Source organism: Nematolebias whitei, chromosome 18 (genome assembly GCF_014905685.2).
Source record: "Nematolebias whitei isolate Nwh7 chromosome 18, NemWhi1, whole genome shotgun sequence".
NCBI classification, from domain to species: domain Eukaryota; kingdom Metazoa; phylum Chordata; class Actinopteri; order Cyprinodontiformes; family Rivulidae; genus Nematolebias; species Nematolebias whitei.
In genome coordinates, this window is record NC_056515.1 from 3,591,111 (window position 1) to 3,616,202 (window position 25,092).

General features: G+C 40.3%; 1 protein-coding gene across 1 annotated transcript in view; it reads right to left on the reverse strand.

Annotated features, from left to right (window-relative positions):
- Positions 1-25,092, reverse strand: part of dcc (DCC netrin 1 receptor) — a 506,882-nt gene that overhangs the window by 321,994 nt on the left and 159,796 nt on the right. Inside the window, exons 6-7 of the mRNA XM_037692532.1 lie at positions 21,321-21,480; positions 3,068-3,222 (exon numbers count right to left, since the gene is read on the reverse strand). Coding sequence (XP_037548460.1) covers positions 3,068-3,222; positions 21,321-21,480 — 315 coding nt within the window. The remainder of the gene's footprint in view (positions 1-3,067; positions 3,223-21,320; positions 21,481-25,092) is intronic.

Consider the following 25,092-nt stretch of genomic DNA (forward strand, 5'->3'; position numbering starts at 1 on the left):
CTACTTTGAACACTTTTTTGTCCTCATTGGAGTCTGGTCCCTCACAGAGCTCCATACTAAATTAGAATGTCAATAAATTAATCTTAATCAAGACGGTTTAATAATGAGAGAACTCTAAAACAAATAAACAAACAAACAAATACAGTTCCATCTTCAGCTAAGTCAACTATGTGTTGGTTTTACTTGTTGTGGTTTTGGTTTAGTTTGTTGTTTTGAAGGGGAAAACATGTTGTTTAAAATCAACAACATGCTCAAATGTAAACATCAGCCGATGTCAAAACTAGGGATGCACCGATCCACTTTTTTTTTACTTCTGATCCGATCCCGACATCTAAATAACGCCCAATACCGATCAAGTTCCGATATAATCATCATCATTGATTTTATACGAGTCTGTAATAATCTCCTCTCAAGTACAGTTTGTACAAATATATGCATGCATGTCCAAAAAGGCAACTTGAGGTAAGTTGTATTAATGTTGGATACGTTTTAAAGTTGGAATTAAATTCTGCTAACACAAAACATGTTTCTTTTTATTTCTAGTTTTAAAGTGGATATTAAAGTGATTAATTTAAGTGATTGTTTAAAGTTATTTTATATATTTTTTTAAATAAGGGCAGATATAAAAATTATTTTTTTTCTTTCTGCACTCTTTTCATTCAATGTTTTCTTTTTGATGATTTTTTTTTTAAATTTTGTTTCTTTTAAATTAATGAATAAATGAATTAAATAAAATAAAATGTTAAATGGCTTCAAACATCTGCTAAGTTCATGGCATAAACCAACAGACATGTTCCTGTTTTTAGTATTTTACATCACTTTATAATGTAGCTGTCTTTTGTTTTTAATATAATTTTCAAATCATATGTTTTTTTTATGATTGTCTACTGTTGTACTGATAAATATCTCCTGGAATGAAAACTATATCTTGACTGCAAGTATCAAGCTGAGAAATCTTTTGTTTTCTACAACTGATAGTGGTTGGTCATTAATTATGATGAAGTTTAGCAACTTCTCTGTAAACATTTGAGCTCCGTGGTTTCAGCGACGTCTACTTCTTGTTCAATCCGAAGCAAGCAGCCTGATTTGGGGCAGCCGCGCTCAGTCTGTCCCTACTCGGAGACGGGCAGATTCAGCGGGGCAGATTGGACGCGGCTGGCCGAGGTCGAGTCGCCTGTTGTGGGTTGAGCAAATAGCAGCGCTGCGCTGAAGCCACGGAGCTCGAATGTCCATCGTAAAACTAACTTTACCACGGTTTAATGTGGCGCTATGGCTCTGCAGACATTGCACGTTGCTGTCTTGTTTTGTGGTGTTTAGTGTAAAATACTTCCACACAGCGACATGTTTAGATGAAAAGTTTGTTAGCTGTTAGCCACAGTGCTGCTAACTCAGTCCTCACATTGTAGCTGGCTGTAAAATATTAGGGAGGGGGCCGATCTGATCCAGTATCGGTATCGGCCTCCGATACCAGCATAATTTACCTATCGGATTGTTCCGATCCACGTGCCGATATTTCCGATCCATGATGCAAGTTGGCTTCAAACTATGGAATGGATTTCATGAACGGCGGCGTGTCTCATGAATCCAGAGCAATAAGACCCGCCTCACATTCAGGAAATCCAGTTCATAGTTTGCAGCCAGCTACAACATGCAATAGCACTGTGCATATATAGCACAATATAGCAATAGCACAATAGCACACGGCTAATCAACTTTTCATCGAAACATGTCCGCTATGTGGAAATATTTTATATTAAAAACACCACAAGGCAAGACAGCAACATGCAATGTCTGCAGAGCCATAGCGCCACATTAAACCGCGGTAAAGTTAGTTTTACGTTGGACATTCGAGTTCTGTGGCTTCAGCAGGGCGCTACTCTCGCTGAATCCAAAAGAGGCGACTCGACCTCGGCCAGCCGTGTCCAATCTGCCCCGCTCAGTCTGCCCATCTCTGAGGAGGGACAGACTGTGCGCGGCTGCCCCAAATCAGGCTGCCTGCTTTGGATTGAACAAGAAGACATCGCTGAAACCACGGAGCTCAAATGTTTACAGAGAAGTTGCAAAACTTCATAATTAATGACCAACCCCTATCAGTTGTAGAAAACAAAGGATTTCACAGTTTGATATTTGCATCCAAGATATAGTTTACCCTCCATGAGATATTTATCAGTACAACAGTAGACAATCATAAAAAAACATGATTTGAAAATTATATTAAAAACAAAAGACATTATAAAGTGATGTAAAATACTAAAATCAGGAACATGTCTGTTGGTTTATGCCATGAACTTAGCAGGTGTTTGAAGCCATTTAACATTTTATTTTATTTAATTCATTTATTCATTCATTTAAAAGAAACAAAATTTTAAAAATCATCAAAAAGAAAATATTGAATGAAAAGCATGCAGAAAGAAGAAAAAAAAAATCTTATATCTGCCCCTTATTTAAAAAAAATATAAAATAACTTTAAACAAGCACTTAAATTAATCACTTTAATATCCACTTTAAAACTAGGAATAAAAAGAAACGTTTTGTGTTAGCAGATTTTAATTCTAACTTTAAAACTTATCCAACGTTAATAGAACTTACCTCAAGTTGCCTTTTTGGACATGCATGCATATATTTGTACAAATTGTACTTGAGAGGAGATTATTACAGCCTCATATAAAATCGATGATGATGATATCGGAATTGGATCGGTATCGGCCGATATTCAGATTTAGGTATCGGGATCGGATTGGAAGTAAAAAAAGTGGATCGGTGCATCCCTACAAACTATGAAATGGATTTCCTGAATGTGAGGCGGGTTTATTACTCTGGGTTCATGAGACACGCCGCAGTTCAGGAAATCCATTCCATAGTTTGAGCCAATTTGCATCATGGATCGGAAATATTGGCAGGTGAATCGGAAAAATCTGATACGTAAATTATGCTGGTATTGGAGGCCGATACCGATACTGGATCGGATCGGCCCCATCCCTAGTCAAAACCAGCCGGGCCAGTGACTTGATGCTCAGTGATCAGAACCAAAGCATTCAGATATAGTGGTAAAAACTGGAGGACTCACGGTCAGGTTTGGTGGAGATCTTCAGGAGGGTGGAGCTCTCTCCAGGCCCCATGTCATTGTATGCCACCACCCTGAAGCCATACATCTCCTCGGGCTTCAGGTTGGACACGGTCAACTCCAGTGTCTCCGGCTCTGACACGTTCACTGACCGCTCCCTGGAACAGAAAAACACAGTCCTAAAAATCTATTTTCTTTGTAACGGCGGTGATAATCAGAGCTGTAATCTGTGTAATCCCTGAGTCTCTAGCTAATCCATGGAAAACAGAGCCTCTCCAACCTCCCGCCTAAAACCAATGACCCAATCACAGTTGGGCTCGTTTCCATGGAGACATCAAACAAAACGAGCAGAATGTTTTCTGTAGGCAAAAACTTTGAAAACAACAACAAAACTAAAATCTGAGGTCTTTATTTTTACTGATATTTTAATCCTTGTTTGATCAAAATGGACAGAAAGAAGAGAAATAAAAAATAATTGTGTGAAAGCATGAGCTGAAACTGTTCTGGAAACAGCTTTTAGGGGTTTAATCAACAAAACCAGCCAACCAGCCAGCCAGCCAGCCAGCCATCCATCCATCCATCCATCCTCTTTTGCTTGTTCCGAAGTTGGGCTGTGGGGGCAGCAGCTTGAGCAAGGAGGCCCAGACATGTCTTTCCACAGCTATATCTTCTAGCTTTTCTGGGGGGACCCCAAGGCGTTCCCAGGCCAACCAAGTGACATAGTCTCTCCAGCGTGTCCTGGGCCTTCCCTGAGGTCTCCTCCCAGTTGCCCGAAGCACCTCCCTAGGAAGGCATCTAGGGGGCATCCTTACCAGATGTCCGAACCACCTCAAATGGCTCCTCTCAATGTGGAAGAGCAGCGGTTCTACTCCGAGTCTTTCCCAGATAACTGAACTTCTCACCCTATCTCTAAGGGAGAGTCCAGCTACCCTGAGGAGGAAACTAATTTCAACTGCGTGTATCCACAATCTCATTCTTTCGGTCACTACCCAGAGCTCGTGAGCATAGTTGAGGGTAGGAACATAGACTGACCAGTAAACAGAGAGCTCTGCTTTACAGCTCAGCTCCCTCTTCACCAAAATGAACCGGTACAGAGTCCACAATACTGAAGACGCTGCACCAATCAGTCCATCAATCTCATGTTCCATCCTTCCCTCACTCGTGAATAAAACCCCAATTTACTTGAACTCGTCCTCTTGAGGCAAAAGCTCACTATCAACCTCAAGAAAGCAATTCAACCTATTCTGGTTCAGGACTATGGCCAAAGATTTGGAGGTGCAGATTCTCATCCCATCCCAATCCGTTTACAAAATTAAGCTCTGGCTTTAACTGTAACAAAAAGGTTTACATAGCAATGGCAAATAATAAAAATGTATGTAGTAGTCCCTCGTTTATCATGGGTGTTGTGGGATTTCAAGCCTTTTTCTCCACATCTCTTCTCCACCAGAGGGCACCAACAGAAACACACCTGAGATCCATTGGGGAATAATGAGCAGCAGAAGTATAAATACCAGCTGAGGACTTCATTCTACGCTGCTGCATTGTCTGCCTCTGGTAGTAAGCTCCTGGCCTGAACATTTGCTCTTTGTGCTTTAAAAGTATTAATCTTTGTGCTCATGCTACAGCTCTGACTTCTGTGTTCCACCTGCGTCCTTGGATCTCATGGTAATTACTCTCGACCCTTCCTGGACTCATCTCAAGCTGCTCCTTGCCTTCCACCACCTGCTCACATACACAGGATCTCCTGGAAACCTTTTGGACATTCACTGACTGACCTCCCTTTTCTACAGTAAGAACTACTCTTCTGGACATTTTACTGCCCTTGAGATTTATCCTTGCCTGCTTTAACTTTGCTCCTTGCTCTCCAGGGTTCCAGCCTCTTCCTAGATAGTTACCTCACCAATATCATCGTTCCCTGGTCTTGAAGTCTGTTTGCTTTTGGTCAATATTTATTTGGGTGTTGCTAGAAACCTTACAGGTGTTAGTTATCATGCCCCCCGCGCGCGAGATAAGTGGAAAAACCGCCAAGTAGGGAAAGTAGTACAAATTCGAGTTCAAGTAAACTTTATTGTCATTACCATCTCATGTGGTACGTGATTGGAATGAAATTATGTACACAAGTAGTAGTAGTAGTAGTAGTAGTAGTAGTAGTAGTAGTAGTAGTAGTAGTAGTATTTTATTTTAGTATTTACTGTAGTAGCAGTAAGTAGTTTATTTTTGCATTTACTGTAGTAAGTAGTAGTAAATGGACTGTACTTGTATAGCGCCTTTCTATCTTACTGAGATACTCAAAGCACTTTACACTACAATCTGTGTCTTTATTTACCCATTCATACAACACTCTACTAGATCTCGACAAAGCTAATTGAACAAATCATTCTAAAGAGACTAATCAGTGATTTATCACATTCATACACCGATGGGACACACATCGGAGGCAATGAGAGGTTCAGTGTCTTGCCCAGGAACACTTCGGCATGTGACTGCTGTGGGGTTCGAACCCCCAACTCTTGCATTGGAGGACGACTGCTCTAACCACTCAGCCACAGCTGCCCTCATAGTAAGTAGTAGTTTATTTTTGTATTTATATACAGTAAATATTAAGGCTTTGAAAACCCTTCCCACACTCTTGCAATGTTCTAAACCCTTAAACCTACTAATTTTAACAATACATATATGTAGCTACTACATTTTACTTACTAGCTCTGCAGAACAACAGCTCTCGTTCCAGTCCAACTCAGTTCTATTCCAACACGGTTCATTTCTGCAGTCTACCCTGCAGTAGAGTTACATTCGGGCCTAACATATCCAGCCTGGCCCGGACCGAGCCCATAGCTTTTTTTCCGAGCCATACCCAGACCCAACGGATTAACTGTAATTAGAGGGCCGAACCCCCCCAAAAACCCAACTTTTTAAAATTAAGTTTTACTGCTTTTGTAAGCAAATCAGTTTGACATGATAGTTTTAAAAACGTAACGAAAGGAAAATATGAGTTCTTGTTTATTAACAAGTCACAAAATGGATATAAACATAAAAAACGAATAGCCTAAAAATCGACTCTAAAGAAAAGCTTTTATACAGATGAACATCCTTGGTCCCAAGGCCAGCTTAAGTATCATTAATAGTTTTTCTTTCTTTATGAATCAATTGTAACTATTATCACATTTTTCAACAACCAAAATGGATTTTGTTTTTTAAATGTTATGGCTATTTACTGTTATGGTAATTAAAAAAGAAATAAAAACATTTAGCCCTCTCCAATACCCAGTTATGTTGCTCAAATATATGACATTTAACCTCAATACCTCATGCTCAGATTAAACCAAAAAATGACCCATGGTGTTTTGCCATGTGTCAACAGGAGGGAGGTGTATATAACATACAGAAGCATTTTCATTTAAAAAATAAAAATAAAAAAATCTATAAAGCTGTACAAGCAACTGAAATTATAGCACATATACATACATGTCAGTTGGCAGAAGTGTACACAGACAGCCAGTACACTGCTGACCTCTACTGGCAGACCAGTAACACATGTCACACCCCTCGCTCAGCTAGACTAAATGATGAATTAATTTATCATGTCGATGCTAAACCTGTACTGCCTAAATCTTTATTTAAAGCAACAGCTGTAGTAACCCATGGCAGTTACCATGTGTCAACAGGTGGTATGATCACTCTAATTCAGAAACATTTCACCACGTATGGATTAGAGGCCTACTTAAAAAACTTTACATGAGGATTACTCCAACTCCAAATGGTCTGACCCCTTTTGAAATCATCCATGGCAGACCATATAGAATGCCTTTGTTCTCACCTGACCTAGAAAGGGCAGAAGAAGAGCAAACATTAGGAGATTACATGATCAAAACACTGAAAGAGAAAGAAGTGTCAAAGACAAATTCACTGTCTTCTGATTCCTCTCTTCCACAGGAAACATCACCAATCCAGTCAGGAGATTGGGTATTAAGGTCATCAAAAGGAAAATGTGGGCCAGTCCACGTTGGGAGGGACCATACCAAGTCCTACTGACCACAACAACTGATGTAAAGATAGCGGAAAGACCCAGTTGGATTCATCTTTAGCCATTGAAAGTTGCAGAAAGTGTTAGACTCTTAATCGACCAGGGTGTTTGAAAAAGTCTGACCACAAAGGGAGCTCACCATTTAGGGTGTGTCGTCTCAACATCAGTGAAGAAACCAACACTTTGTGCAGCAATCTGGCCCAGCCCTATGCCCCGAATAGGCACATCAGAGCTCCTAAAATTTCTGTACACCTAGCAACAATGAGAACATCACAAGTAAGGTGGACTCTCTGTTGTATTGTGGCTATAGCATGTCACATAGTCAGAGGTGACCTCACTGATTTGCTGAAACCTGATCTAGAACACCCTCATGACTACAGCAACAACCTATGGTGGTAGCTGATGAACAAAACCGCTTATGAAGGAAAGACTACTAATTGCTATGTATGTGCTCATCTGCCCTATGCCACCCACAATTCAGGTTTGCGACCTGCAGCTGTGTCTACAGCTCAACAAGCATGTCTGTATGGCCTGAGCACCCACCCAGGAACAGGCAGCTGGGCAAAACGAAACTATACAACGCCACTGTCCAGTGGGGTGAAGGGTATGCACACAGACTTACACAGACGACTAGCCATGGTAACTATGGGATACAACTTCACGTCAAATTGTAGCTTCACTGATGTCATGCCCCTACCCCAGATGTCCATTAAACTGCCTGAACTGATCACATGGACATATTTGCCAACAGGCGCCCTGGGACACTATGTTTTCAACAGTGGCACCACTCCTATAGGCTTGGTGACCTGGAATCTATGCAAAAAGGTGTATACCTTCTGTGATATTGACCAGTCACACAAAGGTAAACGTAATTACCTGAATTGTGTTTTCTGCAAAGCAGGTTATTATGTCAGTATTCAGGGGATCCCCGGACAGAATTGCATTGAATCAGACAATGTCACCAACTGCACAGACCTCCTCCACCAACGGACCTTCAACATCAGCCTACCAATGAGAGGATGCCAGAAGACCACCCACTGCAGCATTGCAGTACCAGGTGACAAAGGCTCTCATGTGTTAACTAACTGGTATTTCATATGTGGACACAGAGCCTATACAGCGTTACCACCTGATTGGGGGGGCCTTTGTGCTTTGGTCCCCCTTTCTAACCCGATGATCATGCTAAGGAAAGCACCAACACCTCCAGCTCGCAGGGTGAGATGCTCCCCAATGCCAGAAGTGACAGGTGGGGAGGGCTTACCACCAACACCGGCGTCCCATGGAAATTCAAGGTCTGGAATGGAGGAGAAAAGTTCTTCCAAGGACTCTTTCCATGGGTAGGAGTTGGTGAAATACGAGCTTATGTTGAAATCAACAGGTATGCCCTCCTCCGCCTTATCAATGACACCTACAAACTGGCAAATGGAACCCAGAATGAGCTGAACGCCATGAGACAAATGATCCTACAGAACCGAATCATCCTCGAGCTGCTGACTGCATCACAAGGAGGCGTGTGCAAAATCATTGGTGAGACACGCTGTACCTATGTACCAGACCAATCAGGTTCTGGAGCAGACATCCACGACGCACTGCACGACCTGAGTGACCTTAAGAGATATGTTGAGAGCAGGACCAAAGGAGCAGAGCCTTTCGAGTTGTGGTCATGGTTCACGTCCGGACCCTGGTGGCATTTCCTCTTAAAAATTTTCACTCCAATCTTTGCAGTGTTGTTTCTATTTTGTATATTTTTCTCCTGTATTGTACCTTTTTTGAAAAACATGATGATGAAGGTTTTTACAGGTGTTCTTATCAATTTGCATCAAGCTAAGATGACCCAAGATGACGATGTGAGCCTAAACAATGACGATGCTGTGTAAAAGATGCACTATGACTCTTGTACTGAAAATGTGTAACCAAAAGTACTGAGATGATATGCCTGCTCTTCTTTCCAGCCCTACCATGGTGTATTAAAAAAATGTTTTTTTTGTGTTTCAATTTCTGTTTTTGATTTTGCGAGTTAGTAAATTGATGTATGCTTCCTTCCGGTGAGCGAACGCTGGCGCATCTTGGTTGCCGCTGCTTGTCGTGCTTTTTTTCTTTTCTTTTTTCTGTTTTATTCAGTCCTTCCTGCCTTTACCCTGCACCAAGTCTCTGATCCGTCTCAGTATCAACCATGCGGTTCATTAGGATTTACCTGCTGCCTGCTCTGCTTTGGACTCTCCAGCTGCTCATCCACCACCACCCGGCGTCTGGTCTTCTCCATTACTCAGCGGTCGAGCTCCTTCGCCTTCGTTTCCTACCAGCCGTGCCACCTGTGCTCCCTCTTCAGGACATTGCCTTCCATCCTCGCCGGAGATACATTGCCCGTGGCTCCCGCCGTAGACTCCACGCTGACAAGTTTAACCCCATAAACTCCATCTGGTCCGACTCTCACCATTCTACACGCCACAATACTCGGGCCACTAACAGTAGTAGCATGTTAGCTAGCCTAGCTCGGTTAGCTAATGCTCTGGTCACTACCAACTCCTCCTCCGTAAAGTTTGGCCTTCTGAACGTTCGCTCACTCACTAGCAAAGGTCGGCTTTATTCAAGACCTAATATCCGACCGTAACCTGGATTTTATTTGTCTAACAGAAACGTGGCAACAACAAAAATACTTTTTCCACCTGAATGAATCTACCCCACCGGGGTTTGTTTACATCGCCAAATCCCGCAAGTCCGGCCGCGGAGAAGGTCTCGCGATAATTCACTGTGAGAACTGGAAGGTCACGCCGGTTCACAAACCTCCCTCTCCCTCCTTTGAGCACACTGTGTGTCTACTCTCCGGCCCTACCCCCACCATTGTTGCCACTTTCTACCATCCGCCCAAAATCAACAACTCTTTTATAAATGACTTTGCTGCTCTAATCGCCCATCTCTCAGCTCTTTCACCCAACATTATTCTGCTTGGAGACTTCAACATTTATATGGATGAAGACAACAACCCCCTCACCAGGGACTTCACATCCTGCCTCGACAGCTGTGGCTTCCAGCAGTTCATTAACTTCCCAACCCACATTAAGGGCCACACTTTGGACTTATTATGCTGCTCTGGACTCTCTCCTCTTAACTTTTCTTCTGATGAACTTCCATTTACTGATCACCTCATGATTTCATTCAGTGTCAATCTTAAATTTTCTTCAGAGAAACCTCAACGCACTCTTTCCTTCCGTAATATTAAGAATATCAACCATGACATTCTTTTGTCTCATATTAATATTACCTTCTTCACCTTCAATTCTTTTAACCCAGATGACCTTGTCACATTCTACAATAACAGCCTCACCAACATCCTTAACTCTGTCACTCCTCTGAAAACCCGGTCTGTCTCCTTCTCCAACTCTGCACCCTGGTTCACTCCAGAACTCCGTTCTCTCAAATCCAAAGGTCGGAGGTTGGAGCGACTTTATAAGAAATCCGGTCTCTCAATTCACAAGGAACTCTATGCGAACCACGTCATCCAGTATAAGGACAGTATTTCTCAAGCCAAATCCAGCTACTTCACTGACATCAATTCCAATGTTGGCAATTCAAAGACTTTGTTCTCTCTCCTTAACCGTTCAGTCTCATCTCCTAACTCATTACCCTCTCACATGGTTTCCACAGAATTTTGCAACTCTCTGATGTCTTATTTCAATGAAAAGATTCTTTCAATTCATAAACACCTTGGACCAAATACCACCCCCAGCATCTATGTTGAACTCCCCCCTCCCTCCCTCCCCTTCTCTGTCTTCTCCCTCCCCTCTGCTGATGACATTGCTGACATCATCAGCAAGTCTAAGTCCTCATCCTGTCAGCTCGATCCATTTCCCACAGTTCTTGTTAAATCCTGTCTCCCGTCTCTGCTCCCCATCATCACTAACATCATCCACTCCTCCCTAACCTCTGGCATTGTTCCCACAGCTTTCAAATCTGTGGCCATCACCCCATCATCAAGAAACCAGGTCTTGACTTTACCAACTTCAGTAATCTTCGTCCGATCTCTAATCTGCCCTTCATTTCCAAAGTTCTTGAAAAAGCTGTTGCTAGTCAACTTCACTCTCACCTATCCAACAATAACATTTATGAAGAGTTTCAATCTGGTTTTCGCCCCCACCATAGCACCGAAACAGCTCTAATAAAAATAACTAATGGCCTTCTTGCTGCTGACTCTGCTCTTCTGTCTATCCTCATTTTACTGGATCTAAGTTCTGCCTTCGACACAAACCGTCATTCTATCCTCCTCAACAGACTAACCTCCATTGGCATCTCAGGTACTCCGTTAGACTGGTTCAAATCATATCTCTCTGACCGCACTCAATTCATTCAGCTCAAATCCGTTCGTTCCCAGTCTTCCCCTGTCTCCACGGGTGTCCCCCAAGGCTCTGTCCTCGGACCCCTCCTCTTCATCATTTACCTCCTTCCTCTAGGTCACATCTTCCGTAAATTTGGTGTCCATTTCCACTGTTATGCTGATGACACACAGCTCTACCTGTCAACAAAACCAAACTCCACCCACCCACCCTCCATCCTCACCGACTGTCTCAATGAGCTAAATCACTGATTTTCTAACAACTTCCTACAACTAAACAGTAACAAAACAGAAATCATTCTTGTCGGTACCAAAAACTCTATTTCAAAATCAGAAAATCTTCTCATCCCCCTTAACAACTCTCTGCTATCCCCCTCACCTCAGGTCAAGAGTCTTGGTGTCATCCTCGACACCACTCTCTCCTTCACTTCACACATCTACAATGTCACTCGGTCTGCCTATTTCCATCTCCGAAATATTAACCGTCTCCGCCCTTCTCTCACACCCCGCTCCACAGCCATCCTTGTTCACAGTCTGGTGACTTCTCGGATTGACTACTGCAACTCCCTTCTTTATGGCCTCCCCAACAAATCTCTCCAGAAGCTGCAATTGGTCCAGAACTCAGCTGCCCGTGTCATTACTCAAACCTCCTCCTATAACCACATCACTCCAGTCCTGCAGCAGCTCCACTGGCTCCCGGTTAAATCACACATCGTCTTCAAAATTCTTCTTCTCACTTTCAAAGCTCTCCACAATCTTGCCCCTCCGTACCTATCTGACCTCCTACACATCTCCATCCCCTCTCGCTCTCTCTCAGATCCTTCTCTTCACTACACCTCCATGTACCCTCTGCCCGTCTCTCCACCATGGGGAGCAGGGCCTTCACCTGCTCTGCTCCTCATCTCTGGAACTCTCTACCCCCTGACTTAAGAAACACCACCTCTCTTTCTATATTCAAGACTGCTCTGAAAACACATCTCTTTAGACTCGCTTATCCTTAACTTTGCTGTATGTATTTTATATTCTTTATGCATTTTATATTCTGTATGTATTTTATATTCTTTATGTATTTTATATTCTTTATGCATTTTATATTCTGTATGTATTTTATATTCTTTGTGTTTTATATTCTTTATGTAATTTATTCCTGTTGATCTTTGTTCTTACTGTAAAGTGTCCTTGGTTGTCATGAAAGGCGCTTTTTAAATAAAATGATTATTATATATTATTATTATTATTATTATTATTATTATTATTATTATTATTATACAAAGCTCAACTTTTATTTTTTCTTTTATGATTTTTAGTCTAAAATGATAAACAGGAGGGAATGTTAAAAGTTTTCTACCTTATCATTTTAAACAGCTTCTATCTCATTATATTAAAACTGTTTCTGCATGTACTGAGCAAAAGTTCATTTGGGGTCAGTTTTTTATCTTGCTGTGTGCGAAGAAGCTCTGAACCACACCAAGTGGACATGTTTATCAGGAAACTGTTCGTTTAGACACAATCTCCTGAATGTTCCGACCGTCATCACTGACAAGATTCTGTTTATGTGAAAATAACTTGTTGTTTCTTTGTTTTCCACCCCTACTTCAATTAATAGCGAACTCAGACAGCCTGGCTTTGGAGCTCACTCTGATACAGTCAGTTGCGTGACTCCCCTTTGCAAAGCTCTGAGCACTAAAACTCATTTTCGTTGTCTTGTGTGAATTTATCCCTTTATAGGTCAGAGAAAAATACCCAACAGAAGTGAGAGGGAAGAGAGTCAGGAGGATGAAAAGTATTGTTTAACAATGAAAACAGGATCTTAGTGTTACCTTTATTGAAGGAAATGAGGCCAGAGTAGAAAGCATATTTAGTTTGCGAGATTAAGATCTTGTAGTGTGATGGTAAATGTAAATGGTAAATGGTAAATGGAGCTTACTTCTATAGCGCCTTCCAGCCCCCTATGAGGGGCCCCAAGGCGCTTTACAGTACCAGCCATCCACCCATTCACACGCACATTCATACACCGGTGGCGGTAGGCTGCCATGCAAGGCGCCATCCAGTCCCACCGGGAGCAACTCGGGGTTAAGTGTCTTGCCCAGGGACACAACGGCACATGGTGTGGGAAGTCGGGATTCGAACCTCCAACCTTCCGATCAGAGGTCGGCTGCCACCACCACTGCACCACGGCCGCCCACTGGACATCAAGGTGAGGACAAGACAAGATGGCGGTGTGAGCGCATGGCTGTGCAGAAGCTGAGCACCAAAGCTTAAAAAATTTAACAAAACAAAAGGCCAAACGCCACGTTTCATTGAAGGAATTTTCTGGAGTTTGTTGTGAACTCAAGCTGGACGGACTGAGGAGTCTGCGACTGTTGGCGGCCAGCTAAACGGACGTCCCTGAACACATCGTCGTGGGACGGTCCAGAGGTGTAGGAGACGAGAAGGCCGCGGATGATAGCGGCTAGCTGGCAGCGGGACAGCCCATCTGCTGCTGCTGCACCGAGGCTTGGGTGTGTGGGCGACAAGGAGACCACGGCTATCAACGGCTAGTGAAGCGGCGGCCCGTGAACGCTACATCGTGGGGCAGCCAGCTGCTGCGTCTCGGACCTGGGAGTTTCGGCGACGAGGAGACCGCGGCTGTTGACGGCTAGCGAGGTGAACGCTACATTGTGGGGCAGCCAGCTGCAACGTCTCGGACCTGGGAGTTTCGGAGACGAGGAGACCGCGGCTGGTGACGGCTAGCGAGGTGAACGCTACATCGCTGAAAGAGAAAAAACAGCGACCAGGCACAGGAGCTACCATCACGGGGCATAGACGCTGCTAAGGCTAGGCCCAGGAGCTACCACTGTGAGTAATGGCAAAAAATAAGAACAAACAGAAATCATTCTACTCAACAGATGAAAATTCGAACGATATGGAAGAGATTAAAAGCTCACTGAACTTTATGGGTACAGAGCAGAAAAGACAAGCAGATCAGCTGAACAGCTTGATGGAAGCGTTGGGAGAGATAAAGCTGCTGAAAAAACAGGTGATGGCAAGAGACCAAAAGATATCTGAACTGGAAAATAAAGTAGATGGTCTAGAACAATTTATCAAAAACAATGACTTGCTGATTAACGGATTGGAAATCAAACACCGATCCTATGCAGATGCTACTAAAAATGGAAGCATCGCTGAAGATTCACCACAGGAGCAACAACTAACTCTGGAACAGCAAGTAGTTACTTTCTTACAGGACAAGGACATTAAAATCGAACAAAAGGACATTTCAGTTTGTCACACATTGCCTAATAGATTAAACAAGCACAAACCGACTGTAGTGATCAAGTTCACAAACAGGAAATCAAGAAACAATGTAATAATACAAGCAAAAAAACTGAAAGGAACAAACGTCTACATAAATGAACTTAACAAAAAAAAAATGCAGATATTGCACGTGAAGCAAGGCTGTTAAAAAAACAAAAAAAAAATATCATTAACTTGGACCCGAAACGGAAACATTTGGATCAAAGAACAGGAAGGGTCTCATACTAAAATAATAAAAGAACTCAAGGAGCTGGAAAGATTTAAATGAGTCCAGAAATGGACAAACAAACAAGGTAAACGGACAAACTAAACAAGGTAAACGGATAAGCTAAAAATGTTAAATGACAAATGGACACATACATTGAAATATGACAACATACGAAGACTCAGAATTTAAAATTTACAATATAGATGATGTGATTGATAAAAACTTTTTTCCTGAAATTAAAGAGTGTGAGTATTACAATGAAGAAAAATTCAATGAAATTAAAATGTCTAAAGATGAATTCTCCATTATTCATATTAATAGTAGAAGTATAAACACTAATTTATCTAAAATAACAGATGATTTAAATCAGTTAAATAGAACTTTCAGTATAATAGCAGTCTCAGAAACATGGCTAAATGAGGAAAATATAAAAAGTGTTAATATTGAAGGGTATGAACTTTATCATGTGAACAGAAACAATAAACGAGGTGGAGGCGTAGCTCTGCTTGTGAATAAGGAAATTAAATGTAAAATGATCAATAAATTGTCAGTAGCTGTGGATAACATTATGGAAATGATTACAGTTGAAATATTAAACGAGACTTCCAAAAATATAATGATAAGTTGTGTATATCGATCACCTGATTCAAATATAGAATCATTCACCAATCACATCATGACAATATTGGAAAAAATTTCTAATAAATCAGTTTTTGTGTGGAGATTTTAACATAGACCTGGGAAATAAAACAGACTCAAATAATATCGGAACATTTATAAACTCAATGCACAGTTTAAATCTTTATCCATTGATTTCAAAACCCACAAGAATGACTGCCCATAGTGCTTCAATAATTGACAACATTTTTACAAATATAACAAATAAAGAACTTATGGGTGGCATTTTGATCACGGATGTCAGTGACCACCTGCCAGTCTTCACTATCTATAAAAAAGATCAATATGATGTGAAAGTAGATAAAATTATGAAAAAAATAATAAACACATCAAAGAAAGCTCTAGATAAACTAAAAGAAGATTTAACAAAACAAAATTGGAAGGATGTATATGTTGATGATGTAAACAAAGCATATGATGTATTTATGAATATTTTAGGAGCTTTGTATGAAAAAAATTGTGTACAAGAAAATTACACAAAGAAACGTGTTGATGACAAACTGTGGATGACCAAAGGGTTAAGAAATGCTTGTAAAAAAAAGAACTACTTATACTCAAACTTTCTGAAATTAAGAACAAACAAAGCAGAACAGAGATATAAAAATTATAAAAATAAATTGGTAGGGATTATAAGAAAGCATAAAAAGAAATATTACAGTGAATTATTAGACCAAAGTAATGGTAATATGAGGGCAACATGGCAAATAATGAACAGTGTTCTGAATAATCATAAAACAAAATCGAGCATTCCACAATATTTTGTAAAGGATGACAAAGACATTTATGACCAAAATGAAATCGCAAATGGATTCAATGAACATTTTGTGAATATTGGCCCAAGTCTGGCAGCAAAAATCCCAAATATAGATAAAAATGTAAACCATACGGTTACGGATTACACAAACAGTTTTTTTCTTGGGGGAACTGACAAAGAAGAATTTATGACTATCGTAAAACATCTTGCAGATAAAAAATCAAAAGACTGGATGGACATGGATATGATGCTTGTAAAGAATATTATGAGTTATGTTATTGAGCCATTTACATATATATGCAATTTATCATTTTCAACAGGGGTATTTCCAAATAACATGAAAATAGCCAAGGTAATACCATTATATAAGAGTGGAGAGAAACGTGTGTTTAATAATTACAGGCCAATATCGTTGTTGCCACAATTTTCGAAGATTTTAGAGAAATTATTTGTCACTAGATTAGATGAATTTATCAATAAGCAAAATATATTAAGTAATAGTCAATATGGGTTTAGACCTAAAAATTCTACGTCAATGGCTCTCATGGATTTAATGGAACAGATAACGACTGCTGTGGATCAAAAAATATATTGTATTAGTATTTATGTTGATCTAAAGAAAGCATTTGATACTATTGATCACAATATTCTTCTCAAAAAACTAAATAAATATGGTATTAGAGGGCATGCATTGCAGTGGGTATCTAGTTATCTAGAAAAAAGGAAACAATTTGTTCAAATAAATGATGTAAAATCTGAATTCTGTAATATTACATGTGGAGTGCCTCAAGGCTCTATACTTGGACCTAAGCTATTTATTTTATATGTGAATGACCTGGTAAATGTGTCTGGATTTTTTAAATGTATTTTGTTTGCAGATGATACTACTTTTCTTTGTGTGGGTGAAAATGTTGTGCAAATGCTGAAGATGGCACAAACAGAATTTGTGAAAATACAAAATTGGTTTCAACTAAACAAATTATCTTTAAATGTAGATAAAACAAATTATATGATTTTTAGTAACAACAAGAAAGTGCTTGATACTCCATTTAGAGTCGATGGAATTGAAATTAATAGAGTCAATGAGGTGAAATTTCTGGGTGTCATCATTGATGAAAAACTAACATGGAGATCTCATGTAAAAAACTTAAGAACTAAAATAGCTAAATCGATTGCAGTAATGTACAAAGTTAGAGAGTTATTCAATGATAAAGCAATGTTTCTATTGTATAATGCCATTATTGTTCCACATTTAATTTACTGTATTGAAGTCTGGGGTAAAGCATGTAAAACAATTACAAATCCAATTTTTATTTTACAGAAAAGAGCCATAAGAATTATTACCAGAAAAGATTATAACCATCCGTCAAATATATTGTTTCATCAGCTAAAGATATAAAAATTTTATGACTTGGTTGATTACAATATCTTACTGTTTATGTATGGGGCCAACAAAAACATACGACCTACTAACATTCAAGGGAAATTTGTTAAAAGAGAAAGTAATTATTATCTTAAGGGGATGGAGATGTTTGTGAAGCCGTGGTGTCGCACCAGTCTGAAGATGTGATCCACTAGATCTCAGGGTGTTAGATTGTGGAATGATCTGGAGGTTGATATTAAAAATGCCAAAACTATGTACATATTCAAGAGGATGAAAAAAAATTTGTTTTAAAAAAAAATATTAAGTATAATGTGAGTTCATAAAAATTGTTTACAGTTGATCTTATATTTTAGCTAAGTTTTTTTTTATTTTTTATCTTTTTATTTTTTTATTAATTCATCTTGCTTTTGTATAGTAATTTTGTTTGGAATATATTTTGGGGACAAGGGGCAGATATTATAAGAATTCATTCTTCTTCTGCTGCCTTTCATTTTATTTCTGTGATTGTATATCTTTTTTCTTTTCTTTAAATTGTATTATATTTGTTGTTTGGATGAAATGAAATGAATAAATAAAACATACATACATACATACATGTCTGATAGACGTATGTCCTTATGGATGGTAAGATGAGATTTTTTTATAGAATTGTTCCAGTTGACGACATTTGGCTTTGATGGACCGGAGTTGAGAGGAAACCAGAGGGCAGAATGAGTAAAAGTCACAGATCATATTTTAACAAAAGCAAGGGAGTTGAGAATATGGGTTAAGTGATTATTATATTGAGCCGTTGATCAGGAGTCAGAAGATGATCAGGCATAAGAGTGGAGGTAATACTAATGGAAAGGGAATCCAAATTAATGTATTTAATGCTCCTGAATGAGATGAGCCGGGCTGTCTTGGTTGATAAAACACACAGTGGAATATGGAATGATAAGAAAAAAAATGATCAGAAAAGGAGAGTTCATCGGCTTTAAAGTCAACAGGGGTAAGTCCAGAACAACAAATCAAGCCCAGTGTATGGTCTTTGATATGGGTGGGAAAACCAACAAGTTTACTGAATCCAGAACTCTCCAGGCAGGATAAAAAAATCATTGGTGAGTGGGAGGTTAAGATTGTCAGTATGAATGTTAAAATCTCCCAATAAAATAATATTAGGTGACATAGCTGACAGTTGGGAAAGAAAGGTGGAAAAGAATTTTAAAAAACTTTGTGCAGTCTTGGGGGGGGGGGGGGGGGTAAACTGAGGCAATGATGGTGGGAGTGGGGGCAGACAGTTTACACACGATGCTCTCAAATAAGCTAACAGCAGGCAAACACACACAGGTAAAACTTTCCAGTTCTCACAATAATCCATTGCGAGACCAACCCCGCGACTGGAACTGCGGGGTTGAGAGCCAGGTGGAGTGGAGTCATTGAGTTGTGAAAAGTCCAGAGGTTGTTGCCAAGTTTCACTCAAACAGAGAAAGTCAAGCTTATGGTCAGTGAGGAGGTCCTGGAAGCGATGTCCTTTGTTCGTGAGAGAACGGATATTGAGCAGACCAAAGCTGACAGAGGTGGAGTTAGCAGATGGATTAGCTGACCTAGCTAGGTTGGCTAACATGATGAGATTTGGAGACCAGGTGGCTTTCCTGGCAGGTCGATGGTTGATGAAGGAGGAGATGAAGGAGAAGAAGTGGATGGGTTTTGACCTGTTGAGCTGTAAGTTCTGTCGAGACCCACGGTGAATGCATCTCCGGCGGGGCAGGAAAACGATGTCCGGATGGAGACGGAGCATCACAAGTTGAGAAATGGACAGGTGCCAATGCAGCTGAAGAAGCTCATTGGCCGAATATTGTAAAAGACCTGACACAGGTTCAATGAAGAGTGACAGGTACGTCCATGCAAGCAAAAACCAGATGTAAAAATGACCAATCCACATTGTGAGGCAGAGGGGTCAAATGAGGTTATAAAGCCGGTTTATATGCCTATAAAAGTTTACTGACGAGCAACAAGGCGCGGCAGCAAGGCGCGACAGCAAGGCGCGACAGCAAGGCGCGACAGCAAGGCGCGGCAGCAAGGCGCGGCAGCAAGGCGCGGCAGCAAGGCGCGGCAGCAAGGCGCGCCATCGTCCACTCAACCCGGAAGGAGATGTCCCTTAGCATTATTTGAGGCCTAGAGTCCTAGGCCTGTGTATATGATGTAGTTCATGTCTGTGGCTTACATTTTCCAACTGCAGTGCTGTACATTGTTGTGTGATGTATACTTTATGTTGATTTAAGTATTGGTAGATGTGATAGCTATTTTACGTGCATTTAGGCTGTACAGTTTCATTGCTAATTATCAACCAGGTCTTAGTTATGTTTATTCCCATGAGGACATTTAAGTTGCATTGAAATACAAAGAGTTCCCATAGACTAGTACTTACTGTATATCCTGATGCATGCTCAATAATACAGGTAGAAAAATCTAAAAAAGTTCAATCTGGTCCTCTGGACCTTCAAAAAAACAAAACAAAAAAAATGTAGATACGTTTCGTCTTTCATTCGAAAGACTTCCTCAGTCTGAGGTGCTGTATTCAGCTCAGTCTCTTAAATAGCACCTTCTCAGAGTGGATCAACCAGTTTGCTGCTGACAACCAAAACCAACTGCTCACATGATCAAGAAGGACCATCAGCTTAACGATGGATCATGTGCTAATGATCTAGCTACTGATGGCTGTTTACTATTCACAGAGGGCTGAGTGATGCTAGCAATCACAGCATTGTAAGAGGGTGACAGTTGAACCCGGAGGCTCCACCCCTGTTTAATGATGGACGATTTCTTTTCACAAAGATGGCCTCCTGTTCTCCTCTCTCAAACCATCGTTCCTCTCTATCCAGGATGTGAACATCTTCATGCCTGAAAGAGTGACCGCTGGCCTGGAGATGAGTGTAGACCACAGTCACAGTCGCAGATCCAGTCCCCCGGCACAAACAGAGTAATATTGTGTATGTTGTTCAGTGTCAGGAGGGCTGTGATCAGTCTTACATCGGGGAAACTAAACAGCCCCTGGCCAAAAGGATGGCCCAGCACAGAAGATCAACATCATCAGGCCAGGATTCTGCGGGCTACACTTAATGAAAGAAAATTACAAAATAGTGGTGGTTTTTAAATTTTTTTTTGGAAAATGTTATGTACAACACTGTACATCCACAAACTGCGATAGAGTGAGACCGCAAAAGTCGAACCGCGAATTAGCGAGGGACTGCTGTAAGTTGACTGAAAGTAGACAAGGTTTTCTGTGAAATGGTTTATTAATGTTCATACAGTATATAAAGTTGGGCTTATACGTTTTGAATTAAACAAAAAAGTTTTCCAGTCTTGTCTGCAGAAATAAAGCTAAAGTTACAGTAGGTGAACAGATTACACCTCCCAGTAGTTTATTTTGTTTAAATTTACACTCAGATAAAAGTAAAAAATGTACCACACAAAAAACCTACAGTCCAATCTGATCAGAGTTCGGTCCTGATGTAGACCACTTCTCCTAGTTTTTGTTGTTGTGAGTAAAGAAATTTAAACAACTTTGAAGCAGTCTGAAGAAGAAATGAACAAAGTTTTACCTCTCTACCCCATCCTGGGAGTAATAGATGCCGTAGGTCTGTACGCCTCCTCCAGTCTCTTCTGGGGGCCACCAGCTGAGTCGGACGAAGCGGCTGGACACTAGGACAGGGACCAGGTCACGGGGGGCAGAGGGGAGTGCAACGCCTGGGCTGGGAGACACTGGTGGGGGATCAGAGGAGTAGGAGTAAGTCAAAGGGGTGCCAGAAGGAGCAGGAAAAGCAGAAGCAGGGTGAGGTGAAAGAGCGGGGCCATACTGAGTGGGTGTGGCCTCTGTTACCAGTTCAGTCAGAGTGGGGAGGAGGGAGGGATGGAGAATGATGGGGGAGATGGAGGGATGTTTGCAGGAAGCATGCAGGGGAGCAAAGAAAACAAAATTAAATCAGCGAATGAGAGATGAAAAAACAGGAAACGAGGTGAAAGAGAAGAGAAGGAAGATAAGGAGGAAGAAGGTCACAGGCAAGAAGAACAAGTAGCAGAGCATCTGAAGAGCTCAAACAACTCGCCTAATTAGAAAGCACACATTAGCGACAATTAGCTTAGCACCCGCAAGCTAATGGGCCAAACGCAGCCAGGACCAAAGAACATGAGCATCATCATAAAACAACATGAACCTCCACATCGCTATCAGTTCTATTTTACAGGGTTACTAATTGTTCAGAGGAGTGGCAGCTAGCTGTAGCACTTCCTGTAGGGAAATCATGATTCTACTGGAGTATGCTTGGAAAAAGAAACTGATGACAACAGAGGTTTAAAATTACTGTTTGTATGAGCTGATAAAAAAAACAAAACAATTGGAGTTGGTTTGATCTAAGCCTCGCTCTGACTAGCCATTAGCTTATTGATCTGAACAGAATTAAATAATTTATCTAAACTGAGACAGAAACATTTACAACAGGTATTCATTGTTCAATTCAGTTTACTTATATAGCACCAAGTCACACAGAAGTCATCTCAGGGCACTGAACATAAACATTCATATACTGTACATAAAAATCCTGTCATGCTTTCACTTTTGGTGCAACGATGGAGGTGTGCAGGTACGTGAAGATAAAAGGATCTCTTTCGTGAACTTTTCTTCCTCAAGTAACAGGTAAGTTACAATGGCAGCTGAGTTGTTCTGACTCAGACACTGTGTAGTTTCAGTCTCAAGCTCTGGCGCAGAAAGCGTTTTGCGATGTCCATGCAGTGAGCCATTAGAACCGAAAACATACAACAGAACACCGAATATCAATGTCTTGCAGTACTAAATTGTCTAGATGGTTATTGCATTTACTGACCTAACAAGGGCTCATAAAACTGAATCAAAATACAAAACAATGCTTAAAGGCTGATAAATGTGGAGCTCAATGGGTCTCAAAACGACTCACACGTGCACAGGAAATTTCACACCTGCACAGAGTTTCACTCATGCACAAAACGGTTCACACATGCACAGGACTAGATTCAAACATGTATTTCTGATGCACACACGAATATATCTAGATTTGCCAAGTGCTGGTGCTCTGTGAACTTCATTGCATTTGTATGTGAGCTTTGAGACCCCTGACTTGGCTCAACTCGCACGTGCATTTTTTTTAAATCCGGGAATGATCTGCAACCAATTAGATGTTTTCCTTGTTTCAGCCAATCATAAGAACTACCCCCACATGTGGGAGGATTTAATTATATATCACAATAACCTATTCAAACTAATGTTGTTCGATACCAGGATTTTCTGGCCCGATACGATACCGGGTAAAATTTGTTTCGGTATCGTTTGTATTGATACTGATACTTTGTGCAAATACGCCTAATGTGTCAGGTAACCTAAAAAAAAAAGCAGTGTATGCAAATCAAAGCTGCATAAAGAATGCAAGACATCAAAGTAATTTATTTATTTTAAACTCAGGAGTATGTTGAGGTAGTGGCCTCATTTATTCTGAGCTCATTAAAAAAGCAAATAAGAGGACTTCATACAAAATATGTGAAAACAATTTTTCAAACAATAAAAATAAGAAAATAAGGAAAATCATAAAACTATTAAAATAAATTATTAAATATCTATTAAATAATAAGAGATATGTTTAATTTGTTATATTTTTATCTATATTTTGTAGTATATATTTTTCAGAGTTCACCAAGTCTGTTTTATCACCGTTGCTCTGTATAATTTGATGAAACCTAGTCTATGTAATCCACTTTAAATGGTCAATTCTTTATGAAACCTTACCTGAATAAATCTAAGCTTTTTTGCTTTTCTGCCCATGTGAGATTATCTCAGTGATAAACATATTATTACTCCAAACTGAACTCATGCAACTATTTCCTGCGGGATCAATAAAGTTCTGTCTTATCTTATTTGTTGAAGTATGATTTTTTTTTTTACATATTTCATTATTGTAGAGAACATATACATTGATATATTCATAAATTAAACGGATTCATTAATTTTTCTGGACTGAATAATATCGTGCATTGAATAATTAAAATGTAACGTGAGACGTTAATTTTCTTTGACCCATCAAATGAATGCGTCATTTATTAACAGAATCAAAGTTTAACATCAAACATTTACATTAATTTGGCAAATTTGAGTACAATAACAGCTTAATTAATTAGCAAGCTTTACAGTCAGGAAAACCATACGGCCATGGTTTTCCTTTGCTTCACAACAGACATTTCTGAAAATATCTGGAATGATTTCTGGCAAGATATAGAAGTTTAAAGATGGAAATGAAGTTTAAATGGAGAGGAAAAGATGGATGAGGGAAATGTGTCAGTATCAGGACGGCACGCTCCGTTGAGATCCCAGCTTCCTCCTCGGTACACTTAGGTGGTGTAAATCAACTCTTTACCTGTAGCAGGTGTCTCCACTGGTACGGAGTTCCATTTAACGCACCCTTTCAGCGTCTCCGTAGGAACAGCTGTGAATCGTCCGAAGTAGTGCCGGTATTCCGTCCGACACAGGTTCACCTCTCGGTGGACTCACAAGAGGAGTAAGTCCGTCAGAGTTCCACTCAGATGTGGAAGATTGCATAATTCCCACGAGACTCGGAAGAACTCCAGATCATGTCTGGAACTCCTGTTCTCTCCAGCACTTCTCTGTTCGGTTTGCTCTCCGAACCGAACTCGACTGCGCTCGACTCCACTAGCTCTGGTTTGAACTAGGAAGTGCCGACATTTAAAGAGTTCTATTTCCGGTTCATTTGAGAACATTCTGATTGGTCGATTGACCAAACAGAGGTGTGTTTTTGTGATGTAAGAGGTTATTAAAAGTCAAGGAAAAAGATTGTTTGTTTAAGAACAGACAGAAGATTGTTATGAAGAACCCAGACTTCGTGGAGTCAGTTCTCTCATATCTTTCTGTAAAAGTTAAACATGACATTTCTTTCCAGTAAACTTGCAGTTGACCGAAACTTGACCTTTGACCAACTTACACAACTTGCTCATTTCAGACAGAAGATCAAGAAATTGAATCATTACTCTGTAACACATTCTAACTTGATTTCCACTTTGAATGATACTAATACTGTTTCACAGTTGATTCAAAACGAGTAGTTCACTTCAACATTTAAAATGGTTTGAACTAAACACACTTTGATTTATCAAAACATTTGTAAAATAGTAATGATAATAGAAAAAGAGAGTGTTCTTTCAATTGATCAGTGCAGGACACTTAGAAAGTCTCTGGATGAACTTAATCTTGTGTTTCTGGACTCAAATCAATGAAATACAGTTCTTGTCCCAGGAAGGCCCTTAAGGCCAGGACTTGACCTGAGGCTTAGTTCACTA